We start from the raw sequence: 19,334 nt of genomic DNA on the forward strand, positions 1-19,334 counted from the left end.
GCTATCAATAAAAAACACAAATTAAAGCAAGAAACAGCAGATTTAGAATCTAGTAGAAGTAGAGACAGGAGCAGAAATGGCCTGGAATTGAACAAAGCCCAAGTTGACACTGTTGGTGACAACACAATTTAAGAAACGCTACAAAACAAGCCATGCACCGCGTTCTTCTCTGATAACTTTCAAGTCTATTGTACGGGTTAAACTCGGGTCAGTGTCCTGATTTCGGAAGAATTTAGCATTTAGCGCATAAGCTGTTTCTCAGTCTCTTTACTTCTGCACTTATTTACTTCTTTACTTCTGGTCATAAAGTCAGTGGTGGGCAATCAGATTTACACATGTTCCCCCTTACCTCAGATGGGATCATTCAGCCAAGACATGTTTGGTGATTTGAATATGCTTTTTTCATTTTTCACTGGAGCGACAAGGATAATATAGCTAGCTAGTAGCTAATGGAAGCATAAGGGACAAAAATTAGCATTGTGCCAATGCTAGGGTTTTCAGAACCTCTAGTCCACTTGGATCATTAGTAGTCGCTCCAGAATATATCACATTATACCACATTTTGGGCAGTGTCCAATAAATGAAAGCAAGTTTTGGACTGGGTGATGTTAAACAAGTTTAACTTTAACATTAGGTGTAAACAAGGAAGGACAGAGACTGAACAACAGCAACAAAATGCAATTTAAATGTGCACATATGGATTTTTAGTAACCTTTTACCATGAACAGTGCTTGAAATGGCAATCATAGGCTTCATAGCAACAGCTCTCAGATTCGTATTCACTAAAGGCAGCAATAAACCGGGCCATATGGCTCCATCGTTTAAGACATTTGTTCTTGTTGAATGAAATCATAACTAATTAACACAACAAAATGGAAACAAATAATGAAATTCCCACCTGTAGCTGGCACAGGATTTTTGTATTCTCTTTTTTTTTCATATAGTCAAAAAAGCCCCACCCTGAGAAGGTTTTCTTTCTTTTTTTTTTTGCCTCAATAAGCAAGGCTGACTTGTGAATAATGAGCTAGAAAACTAACGTGAAAGCCTGTAAATCCCTGTTCTAAACCTTGGATTTTCTTTACTGTGGTTGTTTTTTAATCGTATTTTAAGTTTCCTTCTGTAATGAACGATGGTAGAGATCGCTACAGAACAAATAGCTGCTGGAAAACATCATAAAGCTGTCATGCCACAAAATATATATATTTTTTTTCCATCAAAAAGAGATTAATAACAACAAGAATATTCAGTAAGTTTCTGTAGAGCAGTTTTTCTTTTTTCCTGTGCAGTGGACGGACTCCAGACTTAAATAAAGAAATGGGAGAGGAAAAAAAAAATAAGAAAAAGGAAATGGGTAGAAAAGAAAATAAAACACATCTGCAGTCTACTTTGGCTTAACTCAAGGTGAAGAGGCACAGCGAAAGAAAGAAAGAAAAAAAACCCAACAGAATCACAATGTTTTCTTTAAAAGGTTTCAACCATGAATAGGATCTGTTGAAGTTTTTACGTTTCAGCAGTCATGACAGTGGAGAACGGTGGGTTGTGGTGGACCACGGTGCTTCTGCAGCGCATCATGCAAACAAAGTAGAGACCCACGCTGTCCTTGGTAGTACCTCTTCAGCACTGGAGTTACACTAAATGACCAATGGTTTCCTTATTTTGCTTCTCTCTGAGCACAAATAAGAAAAATGTCCATCTCTCATGTCCTGCAAGAGTCCTTCTGAAGCTTCAGTCCATGTGGATGTGATACAGGACCCTGTACAGGAGAGAAACAGGCACACCTTTATTTCTCTTGGAAGTGCTGAGATGCTAAAACTGCTCAAACCTCTCAAACCGCAAACCACACAGAACCAGTTCCAAGCTGAAATAACAAATCATTTTTTCTTGCTGTGCCCATACCACCCAGTCAAAGTTTCATAGAACTATAGTTTTACAGAATAGCTGCTTTGTCGTTTAGTAAAAACAGATCAAAAACACGATACCAAATATAGCTAATACAGCTTAATGGCTTTTAAAGCAATACTTTTTGCTCCTTCAGCAGATCACGCTGGGCAGTGCATGCAGAAAAACTATGAATAAGTCAATGAGCAGCCAACTAACAAAAGCACCACCAAAGTGGAACATTCTAGTTTACCTCAAGAGGCTCCACTGTGACGAGTCCTAGGAGGAGCTATGTGTTCTATCAAATATATGACCTACATCAATCAGCCAAAACTTTAAAATTACATTCCTATAGTTATCCATTACGTTAACCACAATTGCCATACAGATGCACTTTGTAGTTTTACGATTACAGATTGTAGTCCATCTGATGCTCAGCATACTTCGTTAGCCCACTTTCATCTGTCTTGCAATTTCCAGGATTCCTTCAATGGTTACGGTGTTGTATGAGTGGATCTAAAACAGCAGTGCTGCTGAAATTTGTAAATCCCTCAATGTCACTGAGGATGACCAACAGATGAGCTATCTCTAACTTTACGTCTGTAAGGTGGACTAACAAGTTTGGTGTGGGTAACAGAGTGGACAGTGAGTGGGCACAGTTTTTAAAAACTCCAGCAGCACTGCTGTGTCTGATCCATGTGTACCATGGTGGTCCTCTGGGGGTCCTGACCTTTAAAGGACAGGGTGAAAGGTGGCTAACCAAGTATGCAGAGCAACAGATGGACTAGAATCTGTAATGGAGTAATTTAAGTGAACTATTAAAGATGACTTTTTTCACCCATATGGCTACAGCAAAATGTGTATTAAATATGAAACATCTTTCAAAACTGATGATGCAGTCCATCACAATGAAATACTTGAGTCATCATATATTCCTAAAAACATTTACCTGTGTCAGCCAGTCTCAGCCTCTTATTGGTCACTGCTGTTTTAATCCATCCTTTGGGTTTGCTCAAGTATCCAATCAGGTGACCCTTTTTTTTGTTTTTGTTTTTTTTTTTTGTTTTTGTGGAAGCATCCATCCAAGTCAAGTTTGGTATCCAGTTCATTTAAAGCAATTCATGCTCAACAGGCAGTGTGTAGAAAATTTCACCACCCACAGTTTTATCCACTACGCAGTTTTGCTGGGGGTCCATTTCACTTGGCATTTTGTCCTTGTTTCCCCCCAGCCAAACACACAATAATGCACTTGTTGAAACATCCAGTACAGTCATGATATACAAGGTCCCCTCAAGCCATTCCGCTCTCCTTCTACACAGTGGGAGTGAAATAAAGGTTTGGTTTTTGGGGAGAGAGAGAAATGAGCCATTCTCTTTTCACATTCTCAAAACCCATAAAAATCAGCAAGTCTCACTTTTCATCAGTCCAAATGTTGCAGAAAAAAGCAGAAAAATTTGTAAAAGTCTTTTAAATTACAAACAACATCACAATATATTAGTGCTTTGAGTCTCGAGACATTCCGAGAGAAAAAGACAACATGAAAAAATATCTGAAACCGAGCTGTATAGAAAGTCTGATTGTTTCTCTTATGTCAGTATCCATTCGCTATTTCTTTATTTTACAGTTTCCTTCATTGTTTTTTTCTTCTCCTCTCTTCTTTTTTCACACTTTCTCCTCCTCAGGTTTCACCGCCTGAGAGAAAAGCATGATTGTCATCTAGCGCAAAGTTCTGATTTGTCCAAAATCCTTTTTCTTCTCCCTCTCTTCTCGCAAAAAAGTGAAATAAATCCAGACCCCTTCACTTGCCTCAAGCCAAAAAGCTGTGCTTTAGAATGAAAGCAATGCAGATCCTTTCACTTGTCAGTTATTTTATTGAGGCCCAATTATCCAGTCGCTGAGCTGTACCTTATGTTATATTTGCTGACCACTTTGGACGTGGGCCTGCCGTCGTGTTGTTTAAAATACAAAAAAAGACCTGCTCTGTTAAGATGCATTGAAGCAAGGCTAGCAGTGAAGCTTGTGTCCTTGCGAAATAGAAATGACCTAACTAGTGCTGAAAAGGACAACAACAACAAAAAAACATACACAGCCTTAGCTGGACAGCGTCTTCAGAGAGAGAACGGTCTGAATGGAGAAAGAGCGAGAGAAATCAATGATAGAGTAAGAGAGGGTGTTTCTCCGTGAAGGAGGGAGGTAGGTGAGGTTGTTTCGGGGTCACGTTGCGACCTTTACACACTGGACTCTTCAGGATTAGCGTCAGGCAGCACGCTCCTTTGCTGTAGGGTCCTCCTCAGTTCCTCCTTAAATGTGCTGGTGTACTCATTCTCTCGGCTGCTCAAGCCCAGTGCGCTGGCTCCACTTATTCCTCCACTGGCTCCGCTCCTTTCCTCCCCACCTACGCTCAGGTTGAGCCGGACGTAGCCGTTAGAGCTGGAGCCGCGGATATTTGTCAGACTCAGCCGGCTGGGGGAATGTAGGGGCTGACCAGGGATAGCGCTAGGAGAGGACGAAGTGCCGGTCGGACACATGGCATGGCCAGGCACAATCTTTAATGACCCATCGGAGCAGTAATAATTAGCGCCTGTCTCCCAGAAGCGGTCCTCGTCGTTAGCCATCTTGCTGGGCACCAAAGTGGGAGGCTCCTTGGGTAAAGTGATGGGGTAGACCAGCGTGCTCTCCAGGGGCTTCATCTCAGCACCTTTCCCCAGAGCCAACTTCAGCCTTCTCCGCAGGTACAGGGCCATGATGAGCAGCATTAGGCAGGCGGCACCCAGAGTGATGACCAGGACCCAGAACAGACCCATGCTGGCGTCCGGCACTCGGGCCTCCATGAAGACCGGAGCACTGGCCACCACAGCCACCTGAGAGAAAGAAACATTGATGAGGAATGTGATGATTAAAGTGAGTTTTGTTTAGGCACCCATTCCAATTCATGGGTCACACAGGACAGGGCGCCAATCCATCAGAGTGTTTCACACGCTCATCAACCAACTAGCCAAACCACCCACCAACATGCGTCTTTTTGGACTGAGAGAGGAAACCCACACAGACACAGGGAGAACACAACTGTGCTGCCCTCCATTGTAATACAGCTATAATACAGCAGCTGTGGAATTACAGTATAACTCCACTACAATAAGGCTACCATACCTATATATTACATCTGCAGTATAGCTGCTAAACTGGTTATGTTGGTTTTAAATGTATATTATAGTTAATGCAAATATGCTCAACAAATACATCATCAGTTGACGATTTATTTAATAATAATAAAAAAATAATCCTCATCAAAACCCACCTGGTAGCGCTCCGTCTGGAATTTCACTCCTCGTTCCTCTGAGTAACAGACATAGCGCCCCACCTGCGGTGCACCAGCCTGTGGGACCACCAGTGCACTAAGAGCCTGGTCAAAACGAGGCCCCCCAGACTCCTCATCAGGGGACAGTGGCAGCTCATTGTCATTCAGAAACCAGGACGGCTGAGCCAGGTTGGACACGAGCTGACAGGGGAGGACCAAATCAGATCCCACAACCACAGTCACGTTCCGTAAACGGGAATGTTCTGGAAAAAGGAGAAGATATAATAGGTAAGATTAAAAAAAAAAAAAAAGTCTGAACTACTTGTGCACCTGGTGTGAACACTGATGGATAGCTTCTAGAAGCTCCACAGCAACATGAGTGGTAAAATTAAATCACACCCTCACAGCAATGTTCTAACATCCCAGCAGAGCAAATGGGGGCAGAGTTCATAATGACTCATAGTGACTTTAAAAAGATCGGCAGGTGTCTACAAATTCTGGCCACATTTTGGCACTCCAGTATTGCAGCAATCATATCAAGGATGACTGTAACTCACTGGTGGAAACATACTAGCATTTTTATACTAAAACATGAGTACTTTAACTAGTCAACAAGTAAATATTAATAATATAAACAGGCCTTAATGCACACATGTCTATGGTAACAGTAATATGGTATATGTTAATATTCAGACATTCGGCATTAACCCCATTGAGCTGGCCCTCATATACACAATGACCAGCAGGGGGCAGTAGGAGCTCACCAGGGCTAGGGATGGAGACGGGCTTCTCAAACTTGGCTTTGGATTTAAACCTCTCCAGCATGAGGTCCTGAGTCAGAGTGGACATGGACCTGCAGGTGGACAGGTACAGATATATTGATAAACAACAGACACACACACATATATGTATATTTATGTATGTATGTATGTATGCGTATCTGTATATATGTGTGTACATAATTATGTAGAGAGGAGAAGAGATTAAGAACAGAGGATAGGAGGGAAAGAGAAAAAGAGGGAAGAATAAAGACAAGATAAAGGGAAGATAAAGTGAATATGTATAGTAAGGGGGATCAATCTGAGAAAGGAGAAAAGTAGAGGAGGAGAAAACGGGAGCGAAAAGATAAGGAGAGTATAGGCTATGGCGTCATATAGGGCAAAGGATGATTGTGTGAGAGACAGAGCTGATTGGAGGATTTAGAGATAAAGACGTGTGTTTGCGTGCACGTTTGTGTGTGTGTGTGTGTGTGTGTGTGTGTGTGTGTGTGTACCCCCGGTGGAGGTCGATCCGAACACAGGCTCGTCCCTCACTGTCCCAGGCACAGTACGGATCTCTGGACAAAAGGCAGTCCGGCTGAGACTGATACCGGCTACAATTAGCCAAGGGCAACTGAAGAACCTCTGACCTCGAGCCTATATATAAATACTTCTAGACAGTGAGAAAGATGGGGGCACAGAATGAAAGAGAGAGAGAGAGAGAGAGAGAGAGAGAGAGAGAGAGAGAGAGAGAGAGAGGGAGAAAAATGTTGAGAACGAAAAATATTAGGATAATAATTTTCAGCCTTTAACACCTTAACACAACCTGGTTTTCCTGCGCTGTTCCATTTTTAGCAACACTTTTAGCAAAGCTGGTTAGCAGCGGTGGGTCAACACACACAAACTTGATAAGATTGATAAGGATCAGTGAGAAACAGACATTAAAACGTTCTGAATGTGTGTGCAAGTGCATATGTGCTCTATACATTAGTTAGCCACATGATTAATACCAATGATGTGTATGAAAAGTGAATAACACTAATTATCACATTACAGTGTCACCTGTCAGGGGGTGGGATATACAAACCTTGTTTCCAAAATGTTGGGATGCTTTGCAAAGCATAAATAAAAACAGAATGCAATGATGCGAAAAAAAACTTTAAACCCTATATTTATTTTAAAATAGTATGCAGAAAATAAATGGGAATATAATGCAAAAATTCAAGAACAATGCTTCTCAATGTAAAATAGTAATGAACCCGAGGATTGCTTCATCTACAGTACATAAGATGATTAAAAGTTTGAGAGAACCTAGAGAAAGCTTTACTTGCAAGGGACAAGGCCCAAAACCAACAGTGGGTGGTTGCGATCTTCAGGCCTTCAGAAGCCACTGCATTAAAATACAAATAATATTCTATAGCGGAAATGACTTCATGGGCTCAGAAATATTTCCCAAAAACTCTGTCTATGAACACAGTTCATTTATGCATCCTGAAATCCAATGTAAAATGTGATAATGCAACAAAGATTCATTCATTCAGTCATTAACCGTAACTGTTTATCCCATTCCGGTGGGTCCGTAGACTAAGAAGAAACCCTATAAATAAAGAAAGTCCTGAAATACTATCACCTTTTTTGGACCTAAGCTCATTTAAGATGGACTGAGGCTAAATGGAATAGCATTTTTTTTGTCAGTCAAATCAACATTTGAAATTCTTTTTTCATTTTCCTCAATTCATGGACATCCTCTGGGCTAGTACAGTTCAAAAGCCAGCATCCGTGAAGATAAGGAGGTACAGTATAGTGCACTTGGCTTGGGTGACATGCACATCTGTGAAGGCACCGTTAATGCTGAATGATATGCATAGGAGGCAGGAAATATGGGCGTAAGGTCCTGAGACACTTTGACAAGGGCGGAATTGTGATGGTCAGGGTATCTCCTAAAGTGCAGGTCTTGAGGTGGTGTTCTCTGTATGCAGGGCCTAGTACTGAACAAAATTTGTCATGGGTCCCAAGGCTCATCTGGTCTAATCCCATGGAGGAGCTAGTGTGGCGCATGCTGCTGTAAAGTTAATGCTGGCTCTGACAGACAGGTTTCAGTGCACACAGTGCCTTGCAGGTTGCTGTGTAGGGGCTGTGTGCCCATACTGATTCCTTCACTCCTAGGTGCATCAAATCAAATGACCACACAGTCAGAGTAGTAGGAAATTCTGGAGCTGGTCACCATACTCAATGCCAAGCATTGGTTAAAAGGGTTTAAAGCCTGAATCATTTTTACTATAAAGAAATTTTGTATGTTGGCTATGTCTGCACCTTGATTAATCAAAACACATTCTGAGCGTCTCATCTGGAACTGATTGGTCAAGATGCTTAGGGCACATAAATATAGCTCCACTGTGATTAGTGTGTGTGTTTGTGTGTGTTTTTCACTGTGGTCAGTGTTACCTTGCTGTGTGAGATTGTCAGGCTATCCACTGGCTGTGGAGAAACAAAGAGCTGAATCTCTTCAATTACGTGAGCTTCTGACATCAGAATGACCACACGCTGCAGCCAGCCGTCCGCTACAGATAAACACAGACAACAGAGAGATATGAGGCACAGATAAATGACAGCGATAAATAGGGAAAGGAAGAGAAGGGAAGGAAGGAGAAGAAAAGCAAGAATAGACAAGACAAGAGAAGAGAGAACGTCTATTAGCGGAACATGGGTGTCTGTAGGTCTGTCACTGAGAACCAGGTTACACACATTATCTCCAGCACAATTGAATCAGATCCAGCTGAACTGTGACCAAATGTGTGTGAGTCTGAGTGTGTGACTGTGTGTGTGTGCGCACGAGTGTGAGAGATTTGAGGGGATTTAGTGTGTGTGTGTAAACATCATGCCCCCTTACACACACTGCTTGTCACAGATAATGTGGCACTGACCCTTCTAACTTCTGTACGGACAGATGCTGAAAGAGAGGGATAACCCAGTGAAGGAGTGAAAGATGGACAGAAACACACACAGAGAGAGAGAGCAGGGAGAGACAGAGTGAGAAGTTTAAAAGCCAAGGCATTCCTGTTCTCCAAAAATATTCATCCGGTCTAAATGTTAGCTTGTGTTCGGAATTACATGGTGTCCTAAAGTTCATGGACAGATTTTCTAACAAATGAACTAGGCTCCTTTAAGGTGTCCCCGCTGTGGCCACAGACATTCAGTTGTGCACACACGGGTTGTTAAATCTCCACAGAAGCACATGGAATAAAACTGTTTTTTAAGAGGTTTAAAGGCCCACAACACAGGGCTGTGGAGCATTAGTACTCCATGTTTAGGAGTGATGGAGCATAACCATCCGACACCAGTACTCAACACTGCAGCAACCAAGTTAGATTATGAGTACATGACATGCACTGGCAAATAAACACATACACACACACACACACACACACACACACACACACACACACACACACGTCTCAGTGCTTGGGCTGCTCTCTCCTCACTTAATGGCTAATCAAGCCTCTAGTCCAACTGGCAATGTGTGTTTGTGGAGGTGTGTGCTTCCGTGTGTGTCCGTTGGCAGGGTTGTATGGAGTGTGTGCTCCAAAGCACAGCGGGCAAGAAGAGAGGGAAAGAGTTAGAGAACAAGAAACAAAAAGTGAAGTGCGTCAGAGATTCAATGTCAGCTTCAAGAGCATGGGTGGGAGAAAAAAAAGGAGAGGAGAGACTGAGAGTCAGTGCCAGTAGAGATAGATAGATAGATAAAGAGATAGATAGAGAGAGAGAGAGAGAGAGAGAGAGAGAGAGAAGACTCGGTGAAAATTAGTTGTAGTGTGTCAAACTACATCAGTACCTAGACAGAGGAAAAGAAAAGAGAAAGAAGAACAAAGCTAGAGAGACAGAAAAAATAGAGTCAATGTCATTGGACAAAGAAAGAGAGAGAGAGGGGGAAGTAAGAGTGTGTCAGCTATAATGACAGAAAGAAAGATAGATAGATAGATGGACAGAGAGAGGGATAGTGAGGTAGAGTGTCAGAGACAAAGAAGAAGAGAAAAAAAGAGGGAGTTGGACAGAAAAATACATGGAAAGGAAGAGAGAGAGAGAGTGAGTGTGAGAGAGAATGTGTCAGAGACTCAATATCACTCGTGCTGTGACAGCAGCCACACTGAGCTTAGTCAAACTGAGCTGAATCCTTAAGTGAGAATGCTTTATTCACAGTCAGGCATAGGTGGCCCTGGCAGGTTATAATGTGTGTGTGTGTGTGTGTCTGGGTATACATAACTAGAGCCAAAATTTTGGCCATGCATGGAACAGAGAAGGCCTGTATGTGTGTGTGTGTGTGTGTGTGTGTGTGTGTGTGTGTGTGTGCATTTCAAAGGTGACCAAGGACAAACACATCTTCAGCGTTTTTTAGTTAAATGACCGTCCTTCCCCCTAAATCAATTGGCAGAAGTGATTTTCTAGACTCCTAAATCAGACGCAGCATTAGCTTTAATGAAGCGCCTGCTTTCACCTGTCCAACCTGTTTAGATTTTAGGAGAAAAGCCAGGAAGGACAAAGAGGCTAATACAGAAAGATGTGAGTTGGAAGTAGACAAGATCAAGTAAGCCTAAGCTTCCCAGTATTGGACCTCAAGGCTGCACCGCACCTTTATTTTTTTTTTCTTAGAGCAGTAACGGTACTGAAATCAATGGGGTGGTGGTGATGGTGGTGGGGGGTGTTCCTACCCTCCCCCAGAATAGCAATGGCAGAGGTATTGTATTCTCCGTATTACAGGTCAGTAAATCCTGTAATTCTGAGGTAGAATTATCACAAACCGTTCTTTTAACAAAGCACCCTGTTAGCGCCGCAGTTCACTACATGTCCACGTGTGATGTGTGTGGTGGAGAGTGAGGCTCCCGGTGAGCAGAGTGGGGTCAGGTCTGTTCAATCATTTCAAACTGAAAACTAAAATGTCTGTTTTACATTTGTCTCCCCAGGTTGTTTTGGGATCTGATACGCCACAAGTTTAGTACTCATGGTTGGCATTGGGCACTGAGATGAGGCTCATATTCAGCTGCTTCAAATGTCCCAATCTATTGGTCTATACATTCCTCCGGAGATAACAGACACAGTGCTGCTCAAAACACTCCTTAAAATAGGTGTCATCAAACACGTACAGATGGGCTTAGATTATAAATCCAGGTTCTGCATGTGGTGTATGACCCTGTCGCTCTACACTGCTCACAAATAGTATGCATCCATCTGGTCCTTATATTACTCCTTCATTCCGGTGTCAATTTCTTAGCGAGAATATTTCCTGGAAAACAGCCATGGCTATAGTACCCTGCCTCCAATTTTAGAGAAGGATTGGGTTTCAAATGCAAGGTTTCAGTCAGCGTTTTATTTATTTTTTTTCTTCCCCCAACTCAATCGAACAACAACGAAATGTGAAAAGACAGAATTTAAATCGCTGTTCCTTCAGGCAAGAAGCAGCCAATCAGACTCTCTTCAATTCCATAGCGAAACTGCTCTGAACCCACACGAACAGTGGAGCTCATCCTGACTGGGGCTTATTCGGATTCATTTCATTCTGTTTGGGTGTCTATTCACCTACTTATCCTTCCATCTGTTCATCCATCCAACCTGCCATCTCTCCATCCATTGATCCATGTGCCCCTCTATCCATCTGGTCTTCCTTCCATCTGTCTGTCCATTCATCCCTTCTCCCATCCTCCCTCTAAGAATTCATACATCCAACCGTTCTTTTTCAAAGATTGTTTCATCCATACATCCATTCATCCATGAATGCCACAATCGTTCCATCTCTGCCTTTACCCTGTCTCTCTTTATGTGTGCCTCTGTACATTTAACCATGTTTTTCTGTCTAATCCTCTCTCCCTGCATCTATCCATGTATAAATCAATTCATCCATCCGTCCCTATGTCTATTAATCCGTTTCCATTCTTCCATTTCTTCATCTGAGCTGCTTTACACTTAACATAACTGCATTTATTACCGCTGTCCACTTATTCTGTCTATCCATCCTTCCTTATATCTGTCCATCTGTCTTCATCATTCATCCATCAGTCAGTTCCTTGCTATTTATCCATCCATCCATCCATCTGCCTCATCCATCTATCCACCCATCTAGGTACGTGACTGTTCACCCTTATTGCTTCTCCTCCATTTTGTATCTATGCACTTTGGCATCTATTCATCTGTTCATTTACCCATCCAACCGTCTATCCCTCCATCCACTTCTGTATCCTCCCCTCCATCCCTATATTGACATCAATTCCTTTATTCATCCTTCCATTCATCCACGTCAGTACTTGACTGTGTGACATCTGTCCAGGCATAGAGTCCTATATCCTGCCTTCCATCATTACATCACCCTGTTTATTCATCAGTTCAATGATTAGTACATTCATTCGCCCAGCCGTTACGTGTCTGTCCATCCATCCATCCATCCATCCGTCTTTTTTAAACCATCGTTGTGTACCTGTTCCAATAAAGAGCATGTTGTATGCTCTCTGGTCCAGGGCATTGACTCTGTCCACTGCCAGTCTGGTGAAGTTAATTCCCTTTGTGAGAAGCAGGGGGCGAGATTCTGCTCTCAGCTCCATTAGAGGGTGTTTCTTTGCAAAGTTCAGTGTAGCGTCCGGCAACTGCAGTGAGCTGTTATAGCCATTCTCCCGGTCAAAGTTCGTGATGCACTGCAGAGCACAGGAGAAAAAAAATGTTAGTGAGGGAGAGAGAGCAGTAAACAGGAGAAGGAGAGATTGGCTTTCCATTTAAACTGTGTCCTGAACTCTGTAATATAACACTGTGTAATCAGATCCTATCTAACTGTATCATTTTATATCAGCGGATCTGTTTAGAACATTGCATCCTGGCTAACTGTACACTAAACTCTCCGACTCATTACTTCTCTCCGTCCAAATGAACAGTTGTTGTCCTCCCATTAAATGACCCATATGCTAGTTTTTTTCCCACTAAAGTCCACTTATAATGTTTATATGTGTTTATAAATACAGTTGTAACATTCTCCAGCCTTTAGAAGTACACAGACATTTTTCTCACTGCCTCTTTAAAGCTGAACTGGTCTGGAAGTCTAGTTTTCTTATTTATTATTAACTTGTTTAATAAATAAAGGTGCAATGAGAGGGCCCTTTGCATTGATGCCAAAGGAGAACTTTCTGATTCCCTAAAGAGCCTTTCAGTGAGTGAAAGCTAAGCCCTTAGGCATCTTTATTTTATTAATGTATTTATGTACATGCAAACTCAGGAGTAAATATTATATTTTGAATCTCTGACTGTGTTTATGTTTAATATCAAACCCTGTAAGGTGCACTAGGTTTTGTATGATATGGGCCCTTTAAAGTCTGAACATCAGAGACTTATGCTCTTGGCTGTGTTTTTGGCTGAAAGTGCTGAGTCATGGTTTGGCTGAGCGCTCACCGCTCCGGGGCGAGGGCTGGGCACGGTGCCGGTGTATCTCCCCCATCTCTGAGACGACTCACGATACTCCTTATACGGACCCTCGAACACACTTTTCACTTCCGCTATCTGGTACTGACACACAGCGGACACGTCCACGTCCCCCCTGAGATGGAGAGAGAAGGATAGGGACAGAGCGAGAGAGATAGAGAGTGCGAGAAAGAGATTTTAGTGAACAATTTAGTGAGTTATCATCACTTTCTCCTATTTATGTTTTTTCTTAATAGCTTGGACAAAGCACTGCTCAACTATATTGATAGAGACAGTGTGTGTGTCGGGGGGGAGGGGTCTGTGAATGATTGGGATGTTGCAGGCTGCTGAATTATAGTTTGAAAGTGTCTTTGTGATCATAATTACACATCAACATTTCCTCCAGTGCAGAGGAGGGCGCGGCTGGACTTCTGGCACTGTCACACTCTTATAAATACTGAGGACAGAGTGACTTTTACAACTACTGAGAGAGAAGGGGGGCAGATACGTGAAGTAGAGCTACAGAAAAAAAAGATAAAACAAAACAGTAGACGTACGGAGAAATATGAAAAAATGAAGGGAGGGGAGGAGGGAGACAGAAAGAGTAAAAAGTAACAGATGGGTAGAAAGACATAAAAATAAAAATAACAGTAAACCCAAGGGGAGATATAAACAGAAAGAAAAAGAGAAAAAAGGGAGACACAAATAAGCAGAAAATATGCCAAAGAGGAGGGAATGAAAAAGTGAGGGAGTGATGAAAAAAGAATAAAAAGGAATGTGGAAGAAATGTGAGAGAAGAATGGAAAAAGGACATAGAGAAAATGAGTAGGCTGGAGAGACAGTGTAAAAATTGATAGAAAGGAATAGATGGGGTCATCAGAGAGAGCGATGGAGAGAGATGGAGAGTGAGGGATGGATAAATGAAGTAGGGCTACTGATAAATATGAAAAGAAAGAAGGAGGGGGGAGGGAAAGAAATGAAAAATAACAGGGTTAGAAGACAGACATAAAAATGCAAAGAACAGTAAAAGTGATGGAGAGAGAAAATTAAGCAGCAGAAAGGGAAAGAAAGTGAAAGGAAGCAAAAAAACAGGAGGTAATGACAACGTGAGAAAGAGATGGAAATAGAAAAGAGCAGAAGTATAGAAACAGAGAGAGAGAGAGAGAGAGAGGGGCATAGTCTGTGAGAAAGTGGGTGTGTTCTGTGCTCCTGTATCTCACCACTGTGCGTGGAACAGGCCGTAGAAGACCGTGCTTCTCCAGTCCGTAGCTGGGAGAGTGAAGACGGCTCTCAGGTTGTTGAAAGTGATGTGGCGCTCAGGGATGGAACAGACCAGCCGGGCTTTCTGAAAGGTTGTCCACTTCTTCTGCAGGGTCCGAGTGCCACCCAGATCACCCTGAGGGGATTCCATTACAGCAGGGGTCAGACAAAATATACACTACATCTCAGTAATTAAATCTGAGGTCATTTGTGGTGAACATATGTGTATGGAATCCAGGCTTAAATATGATACATTCAAATCTGTATAAATATGTATAAAACTAAAGTGCAAATGAAACATAAAGTAGGGTTTACATTAGAATACATGTAAACATAGTACTTCCTAAATTTTAACATCACTGTTGATCCCAATTTAAACTCATTCTAACAAGGGATGGAGGTCAAATGTATTTCATCAATTAAAAATCATTCATTCATTCATTCATTCATTATCTGTAAGCGCTTATCCAGTTCAGGGTCGCGGTGGGTCCAGAGCCTACCTGGAATCATTGGGCGCAAGGCGGGAATAAACCCTGGAGGGGGCGCCAGTCCTTCACAGGGCAACACAGACACACACACATTCACACCTACGGACACTTTTGAGTCGCCAATCCACCTACCAACGTGTGTTTTTGGACTGTGGGAGGAAACCGGAGCACCCGGAGGAAACCCACGCGGACACGGGGAGAACACACCAACCCCTCACAGACAGTCACCCGGAGCGGGAATCAAACCCACAACCCCCAGGTCCCTGGAGCTGTGTGACTGCGACACTACCTGCTGCGCCAACGTCCCGCCCAATTAAAAATCATCTGTATCATAATATAAACAAAATTGATCAAAGTCAGATAATCACTATGCGATACTTCACAGTTATAGATGCTAATCTGGCGCTGGTGCTAGTTTCTCTTTGACCTGACAAGCTCTGTTCATATGACAACACTCATAATCATTTTGCAGGATGGTGAGCTGCTCCAAGGTGTTTAAAACCCTGCGACCGCAGGTAAGTAGGAGCTGAAGGCCGCAGGGATGACCCTTTGCAAGAGAAGCTGGTCGTTTAAACAGCGTGATTTCTATATTACCGAAACTTTACAATGAGACTTAATCATTCAAGTCCCTACATAATGCTAGTCGCCAATGTAAAACAAATGTGTGGGAGGACAAGACAGTATGGAGCCTCTCAATGGGCAATCAGTTCAACCCCGCAAGCCTGAATTGCTCATCTATTCACTGCTGAATGGGCAAGGTTCTGTCTCGGCATTACAGTGCCTTACTGTCTCAGAGAATTCGAACTGAAAGCCCACGCCGCAGTAACCAAGCCTCTTATCAGCAGAAAGAATGAAAAGGCTAGACTGACCTTTGCTGAGGATTATGTTGAGTGGACCAAGGAGAACTGGTCTGGAAGTTTACTTTAGAGATGAGAACAAGTTTAATTTAGCTGGGTGTGAAGTTTGGAGGAGGTGGTGTAGCGGTTGGGAGAACTTTATTTGGCAACACACAAGTCATCTCTCAATCAGCCAGTAACTTATATACAGGACAATGCCCCTGATCTGAACCTGATCAAGAACCTCTGGAAGATCACTGTGGGTTAATTCTCCTTCTGTGGTTTTTTTGTTTAGATTCCTCATATGCTTGACTACATTTCTCCTCCTCTGCTCTTCTAGCAACACCCCATCACATGTCCGTCCGCCCCAGTTCCTTGTATCTGTGTTTGAACACAATCCATGTTCTGTTGTTTCTAAGTCCCTGGCTCTCTCAGTCTTGGTCTTTTGGGATTAGTTTCTCTGTGTTTCTAGCCTTCTTGTTGTTACCGTCATTCCTTATTAGTCTTTTTTTTCTTTGGTTGTTGTTATTCTCATGTTTACAGTTTCTTGTTTGTGTCCTAGTTTAGTTATTGTTTTCTGTCTTTTAGTTCTGTGTGTATTTCGAGTTATCTGTGTTGGTTTCTGATTTATTTTATGTATTACTCCTGTGTCTCTTCTCCCTGTGAGTATTTTACTTCTCTTTATCTGTTTCATTTTCTAGTGCCGCTTTCCTATTGTCTCTTTGTGTTCTATCTCTGTTTAGTTTTAGTTTGTCTGTTTATTCTGGTCTCTAGTGTTTTGTTTCTTAGTTTATCTCAGGCTTTACTTCAGTGTGTTCAGCTCTGTTCCACTTTATTGCAAGGTTCTTAGTAGTTTATTTCAATGTGATTTTTATTATTTTTTTAAAACTGCCTTTGTTTCATCTTGTTCCTGTTTGTTTTCCTTGTTCCTTCTCTGTAATAAAGCATCTTCAGATAGAACAGTGGAACAGACTGGAAAAAAGTGTGGAACACAAACTAGAGCAGTGTGAGGAATTGGTGTTGTCCTGCAGGTGCAGATGTGCTGAAGTCATACAAAACTAGGGTCTCTACACCAGTGGCGATTGCTCTAAGACTGCAAAGGAAGCTCAGCTTCCCCTAAAATGTCAAAAAATAAGTGATCAAATATATACTGTTGTGTGTACATGTCATTGAATAAATATGCACTACAACGCGCTCAACTTTTGTTCAGAATCAGCTTCTTATCACTGGTAAAGACGCGGCTTTCCTCTTAATCACAGTGCTTTAAACAGTGAGGACGCTGAGCGTCCACAGAGTTCAATAGCGAAGCAGCGAAGTGCAGAAACGAGACGAGTGATTGGATAAATGCTGGGCTTTGTCCCGCCCATCAGACGCTCAGCGTCTCTGGGGGTCTATGGGGCAGTGGGCTGGCCGCGGCTGGCCTGGACGCTCAGCTTCTGCATGATGATTGGATGATCTGTCTGAGGCTGAATCCCTTTTTGATTGACAGTGAAATGAGCGAATCAGCGATCCTTTGGTGTAAAGATCCATGGGAACACAGGCGGACACTCTTCACATGGGCCAAGGCCGTTTAAGCAGCCTAGCTCTGCTGGCCATTGAGAGGACACTAGTCAATTCACTGGAAAAGACGCCTTGTTGGTACGACAGGGTCACAGATCATTTTCTTAAAAAGGAACGGAGGGTAGAATTTACGTATAAATAAACCGACACATTTTATGATGTAGGCCGAAATTGAGCTTCCCCTCCTTGAAAGACCAGCATCCACCACTGCTCTACACTCACTGGCTTTGGCTCCTTTTTGAAGCTGTAACTGTATAAATCATAACATTTAATCTTCGGTCCTGCTACAGAGATTACTGTTCTCTAATTGTGAATCAAGCTATTTTTTAAATTAGATTTAAGTGTGTTTATACTGATATCGAATATATGCACTGTCCAGCGTGTGTACTTTCTTTGAAGCCAATGATTCTGGGTAGGCACCAGACCCATTTTGACCCTTAACTTGATATAGGAGTATACAGAATATAGAATAGATGATGATGCAGAATATTTTCTGCATCTCTTCTTTTTTCCGTTAGGTAACTTTTTAAATTGGGTTGAACAGTGGCTTTAAAGTAACAAACATGTCAACAAGTTATACTCTTATTTTGATCTCTACTGTGTTACTCCTGTCAGGAAAAAAAAGAAGCCTGGGATCTCTGCACAACTACTGTACCATTCCTCATGAAATTTTCACACAAAATATCGAGCTGACTTTTTCAGATGTGAGAAGCCATGTCCTGACAAAGCAGTAAGGGCTAGTCATCACAGTTGATAGAGCTATCAATAGATCGCGCACTACATCATCACATTGGAGAGCCTCTTGCAGCTACAGCAATGAAGCGATGAAAAGAGTTGTGTAGATTGATGCTTCACGCTAGTGTGTCTCAGCCAATCAGAGTTCAGAACCAGACTTACCATCCGCAAAGAGTACTGACTGAAGACCGAAGGCAGAGCTTTAAAGAGTTGACTTAAGAAACAGAGCCCAAGTGGAGAACAAATCTTGCGGGATATTTTTTTTTTCCCCCAAAACATCACAGCACAGGAAACAAAGAATCACAGTCTAGCTGAGTGGGTGAATGTACAGCTTGTGCTAGATAGATGTGTTTTTTCATTAAAACAGGGAGTGTTTAGGCCCACTGGGCTATTTATATCGGCTGTCCCTGTGACAAATGTGAGTGTATGTGTTCACCTTGCACACTCGTGCTACCCGGGCTACAGTCAGATCTCCATCACAGTCCAGTTCCACTGCTCTCTCACTGAAGAAGAAGTAAATCTTGTCATCGTCTCCTTCTCGACTGTTCCTGCTCTCCCTCACCAGCGCAGAACCCACAAAGTTAGGCTCTGGATGAAGGACAGGAGAAATGGAGGGGAGGAGAAGGAGGTGGAAGAAGGAGATGATGATGATGATGATGATCATGATGATGGAAGAAGAACAAGAAACAAAGTAGAATGATAAAAAGGGTTGGGGGAGAAGTATAAAAAGTAGTAGAATAATGATAAATGTGTGGAAGACGAAAAAAAGAAGAAAAAAGTGACAAAATAAGAGCAATAAAAAGATAGAAGGGAAAGAAGGAAAAAAGTCGAAGAACGATAAAAAAGGAGAAAAAAGACAATTGAAAAAGAGTAACAAGAAAAAGTCAAAGAAATGTAGGAAAATGTAAAGATGAAGAGCAAATAATGATAAAAAGAGACAAAGTAAATGAAGAATGAGAGATAGATGTGGGAAAAGATGACAAATGTGCAGAGATATAGAGTATAAAAATGGATATATAGGAGATATATAGTATAAAAGGAAGAGAATACATTGGAAAAAGGGTATAAAAGATGTGTAAGAAAAGAAAAA

General features: G+C 42.1%; 1 protein-coding gene across 2 annotated transcripts in view; it reads right to left on the reverse strand.

Annotated features, from left to right (window-relative positions):
- Positions 1 to 969: 969 nt before the first annotated feature.
- Positions 970 to 19,334, reverse strand: part of LOC136677444 (semaphorin-4C-like) — an 83,230-nt gene continuing 64,865 nt past the window's right edge. For both annotated transcript variants that reach the window (XM_066654967.1, XM_066654968.1), the window contains 10 exons: positions 18,681 to 18,832; positions 14,586 to 14,761; positions 13,357 to 13,501; positions 12,398 to 12,611; positions 8,380 to 8,495; positions 6,450 to 6,607; positions 5,941 to 6,029; positions 5,177 to 5,439; positions 2,828 to 4,739; positions 970 to 1,753 (listed from right to left, as the gene is read on the reverse strand). In XM_066654967.1, the coding sequence (XP_066511064.1) occupies positions 4,107 to 4,739; positions 5,177 to 5,439; positions 5,941 to 6,029; positions 6,450 to 6,607; positions 8,380 to 8,495; positions 12,398 to 12,611; positions 13,357 to 13,501; positions 14,586 to 14,761; positions 18,681 to 18,832 (1,946 nt within the window). In that variant the 3' untranslated portion in view covers positions 970 to 1,753; positions 2,828 to 4,106. The remainder of the gene's footprint in view (positions 1,754 to 2,827; positions 4,740 to 5,176; positions 5,440 to 5,940; positions 6,030 to 6,449; positions 6,608 to 8,379; positions 8,496 to 12,397; positions 12,612 to 13,356; positions 13,502 to 14,585; positions 14,762 to 18,680; positions 18,833 to 19,334) is intronic.

Source organism: Hoplias malabaricus, chromosome X2 (assembly GCF_029633855.1).
Source record: "Hoplias malabaricus isolate fHopMal1 chromosome X2, fHopMal1.hap1, whole genome shotgun sequence".
NCBI classification, from domain to species: domain Eukaryota; kingdom Metazoa; phylum Chordata; class Actinopteri; order Characiformes; family Erythrinidae; genus Hoplias; species Hoplias malabaricus.